Source organism: Saccopteryx bilineata, chromosome 1 (assembly GCF_036850765.1).
Source record: "Saccopteryx bilineata isolate mSacBil1 chromosome 1, mSacBil1_pri_phased_curated, whole genome shotgun sequence".
Classification (NCBI taxonomy): Eukaryota; Metazoa; Chordata; class Mammalia; order Chiroptera; family Emballonuridae; genus Saccopteryx; species Saccopteryx bilineata.
In genome coordinates, this window is record NC_089490.1 from 391,820,880 (window position 1) to 391,825,656 (window position 4,777).

At 35.0% G+C, this 4,777-nt stretch overlaps 1 protein-coding gene across 1 annotated transcript; it reads right to left on the minus strand.

Moving 5' to 3' along the window:
- Positions 1 to 2,311: 2,311 nt before the first annotated feature.
- Positions 2,312 to 3,250, minus strand: LOC136320815 (olfactory receptor 5G25-like). Its single transcript, XM_066253964.1, is given in 3 exon segments — positions 2,312 to 2,792; positions 2,794 to 2,938; positions 2,941 to 3,250. Coding segments are annotated over 3 exon segments (936 nt in total).
- Positions 3,251 to 4,777: the final 1,527 nt, after the last annotated feature.

Here is a 4,777-nt window from a genome sequence, read left to right on the forward strand (position 1 = left end):
CAGTGGCTGAGGCATGGGCCTGAGACACTGAGCTTGCAGGTTCGAATCTCTGGGCTTGCCTGGTCAAGGCACATTCAGAAAGCAACCACTAGTAGTAGATGCTTCCCACTTCTCCCCCTCTCTTTCTTCTCACTTTCTCCTTTCTTGCTCTCTCCCCTGTCTCCAAAAATCAATAAAATAAAATTAAATTAAATTAAAATTTTTTTAATGATCTGGTCTTTTCCTTTGAAATAAATATGCATAAATGTGTGGCCCAAACACACAAAATTCATATTTCACAACCCTACAAAATGAATAATTAGACTTTGAAAACTTTTTGTTTTATGCTTACTGTCTTAATAAAAATGTTTTCAGTCATAAAAGGAAAATAGTGGTCAATTTATTTTAATGATTGAGAAGCTAATACTGCCATCTAGAGGCAACATCTAACAATATTTTTAAGCAAACGATTACAGTGATGTGTTGTTTTTTCACCAAGAAGGCTGTGGGCCCTTTGTTTGAACACATTCTGTATTTGCTGAGACCATAGTGAGAGGTGATGACTACGTAGGAAAATGAGGGGGGAAAGATGTTCCGTGAAGAATACGAAGTGAACATGTCATAGGGACTGAAAGCACACGCTATAAAACGTACTCTGCCCCCATGTTCTAAAATAAGACTAAATATTTAAAGCTAAATTTTTAATAACTCAGGTTATAAGGTCATTTTGAAAAATATATTTATTAACACAAATTTGAAGAAAGAATATCAGCCTTAAAACTTTTTTTATCAGCCTTAAAATTTAATGAATAATATTTTGACCCAAGTCATTACCCAACACAAACACCAAAACTGGCCAAAAGCGTGGTGAAAAATAAACAAAACAGACCCCAAAGAGTTAAAACATTAGAGCCTATTTACATCTTTTAAAGTCAGAGGACTAAAATTAAATGTCTTCTAAAGAAAGACTCTAGCTTATCATTCAAAGATAAGCGAGTTTAATGATTATACAAAAAGATGATCTATCCCCTCATTTCCTAGATTTCTGGCTAGGTTTCAGGAGAAAAAAAAAGCATGGAAGTACGGTTGAAAGAATATTGTATCTGGAGAAAACAAAGCTGTGAGACCAATTGATGAAGTCATGCACACACAACCCATTGCTTCTTCATGCTTGTCAGGCTCATCATCTATAAAAATAGTAATACTATAGTAATAATGCCCTGCCTGCGACACAAAAATTAATAAAGAACAATAGGAATAACTAACACTGTATTAAAGAATTATAATGCATCCTGAATTTTACATACACAAGTCATGTAATTGCAATGGTAAAAATGATGAATTATTCAAGAAGTATGTAATAATAGAGCTAACACTACTTTTGTGTTTGGAGTAGACATTTTACAAAGGCTTTTTATATCCCCTACACTCTTTGCACATAGAAATAACACATGGGGATTTTACCATTTCCATTACATGATTTGTGTATGTAAAGTGGATAATGCTTTATAGTTCTTTGATAAAGTATTAGTCAATTATTGATATGTAATTGACATGTACCATTGTATTAGTCCACAGCACACAACAGAGTGACTTCATATCTGTATATATTGTGAAATGATTACCAAAATAAGTGCAGTGAATATCAGTTAACTCACATAGCTACAACTTTTTCTTGTGATGAGAACCTTTAAGATCTAATCTCTTAGCAACTTACAAATATAGAATATAGTATTGTTAAGTATAATTGCCACATTGTACATTACATCCTTAGAACCTATAATATAACTAAAAGTTTTAACCTTTTGACTATAACACACTTTTTAAGTTTATATCTACTTAACTTTTTTATTGGGTGACAAAATAAATTAACAAGCAAAATAGAAATATACTCATAGATATGGAAAACAGACTGACAGCTGTTAAGTTTATATTTAAAAGTCAAAGCAAGCTTATAGACAATTAATGGATCTCAACACCTGCAGAGCAATACTGAAGTATTACTAAGCTATTGGTTATGATTATAGCATGTAGGATTTAACAAAAAACCTCTCCTTTTCCAGTCACAAATCTTGAGAATATTTTTAAAGTTTTGGAGTTCAATAATTCACCTATTTCAGTTTAAAGCTCTCTAACTCATTCCTGCTGGATAAGAAATCAGAAAACCAAACTGAAAGAAGTTGTAACCTAAAGACATTGCATGACTTGTCAATGACACAGAGTAATACAGAGTGAGTCTCAACACAAAAGTTGTGGTCCCAACGCCCAGCCCATGTTCTTACATCTTACATGTAGAGTAGCTGTTGATCTGTAGTGCAAAAGGTACTCTACTTCACCTACTCATCAGGAACTTCTTTCTTTCAAATATCCTTCTGAATGAATCCTTGACTTCCTTGTTTCTCAGGCTGTAGAGAAGTGGGTTTAACATGAGAATCACAGCTATGTAAAACACAGGCACCACTTTATTGATGTCCAGAGAGAAACCAGAACTTGGACGTACATAGATAAAGAAGAGTGTCCCATAAAGGATGGAGACTGCTGTCAGGTGAGAAGAGCAGGTGGAGAAGGCCTTGATTCTCCCATCAGCCGAGCGAATCATCAGGATGGCAGTGACGATGTAAATGTAGGAAACCAAGATAATGGTGCCACTGAACACTCCTAAAGCTCCAGCCAAGATGAAAAGCAAAAATTTATTGACCCGAGTGTCTGCCCATGCCAGGGAAAGAACTGGAGGAAGGTCGCAGAAGAAATGATTGATGATTTTTGGACCACAGTAAGGCAGGCAAAAGGTGAACACAGTATGGGTCATGGTATACGGCCATGGTATACGGCCCTACCACCAGCTGCACACAGACCTGCTGGGACATAGTGAGTGTATACAACAAGAGTTTACAAATAGCCATATATCGATCAGATGCCATGGAAGCCAGGAGGAAACACTCTGTCACTACAAATGACAGAAAAACCAAAGCTGAGCAGCACAACCAAAGAGAGAGATTACTTTTTTCCCCACAAAGATGTCAGTCAATACCTTGGGACCAATGGCAGAAGAGGAGCACACATCCACAAAGGGCAAGTGGCTGAGAAAAAAATACATGGGGGTGTGGAGTCAGGAGTCTACCCAAACGAGGGTGATCATCCCCACGTTTCCCAGAAAAGTGACAAGAGAAACCAACAGAAATGACACAAAGAGAACAACCTGGTGTTGAAAACAATTTGTTAATCCCAACAAAATAAACTCAATCACCAAAGTTTGATTTCCGTAATCCATTTCTTTGATTTAATCTATAATGAGAAAGAGAAAATTTTTCCCTTTGCAATAAATTTGTCATTGAGGGCTTCTCAGTTTTACATCTGCATTTAACTATTTTTTCTACATTTCACAGGGTAGATTGACAGAAAACATTCAAATTCTACCCTACTGCTTGTCCTATTTCCTGTGTGTGATGCAAAGTCACTGAATCTCACTGGGTTCTTCAGTTTCCTTCTTGATCAAAACAGGATTTTGGAGGAGAATTATGAAGTTTTAAACCTAGACGTGATCTTTGGAGATTATCTAAGGCAAATCCTTTAGCTGTAAGAGGTTACATTTTTAAAAATCCCTGCCTTTGAACCAAGGACATCTTTAAAACAGTTCATAGAATAAAGAATTATGTTGAATTTGATTAATTCAGGCTGATACTCATTCTGGTTAATGGGTGCTAGAAATATAATTTCCTTGCCAATTCTTTTAGATTCCAGAAAAATGTTCAAATGTATTGTTGAAAAGATAACTTCTGATGTCTAAAACTGAAACACAAGAGAAGCTGATTTTGGAAAAGGAACAAAAATCTCAACAGTATCTCCCCTGTGATGCCTTCTCCAAAACGCTTATGTTCTTCATAATGACTGGTGTATGTTCTGCCCATCAATCTCATCAAACTACAGCAAATTCTTCAGCCCATCAAAGAAGAAACCAGTTCTTCAATATTGAGTAGGAGTTGTAACTGATTGATAGTCATTGGGAATTGGGAAAGAAAAACAATATTTTAAGGAGGAAAAGAACATACCTGGGCATTTATCTCAGAGAAATGGAAACTTGTGAAGTGCTATTTATAATGGCCAAACACTCAAAACTACCAAAATGTCTTACAATTTCAGCAGTCAAACAAACAGTGGTATATTTATACCACAGAATATTATACATTAATAAAGAGAAGGAAATGTGATACACACAAAAACCTGAATGAGTTTCAAGGGCATTCAATTGAGTCAAAGCCAATTTCAAAAGGTTGCATTGTCTATTATTCCATTTATATATATAAAATGTACTCAATATGGCAAAATTGTTGATATGGAAACCAAGTTAGTTGTTGCCTGGGATTAGGAATGCTGGGAAAGAGAGTAGTTGAGTGACTATATGGAGGTAACAGAAGGGAGATCATTGTGGAGATAGAATAATTTTGCATCCTGAATGTGATGGTGATTATACAAATCTACATATGTAATAAAATTATATAGAGCTATACACACAGATCATATTGATGTCAATCTTCTGTTTTTCATGTTGTACAATTGCTGGAAAGATGTAACCATTGGGGGAAACAGGGTGAAGAATACAAGGAACCCCTCTAAAATATCTTTGAAGTTTCCTGGGAGTCTGTATTTACTCAAAAAAAAACTTAAAAAAAAGAATAAATGAGAAGTGAAAAAGAGCAAATGATAATAATACAAAAAAAAAAGAAAATTAAGGAAGGGAGGCATACATTTTAGACCTTGAGATAATTATAAAAATTTTAACAATCATCCAAAAATATTA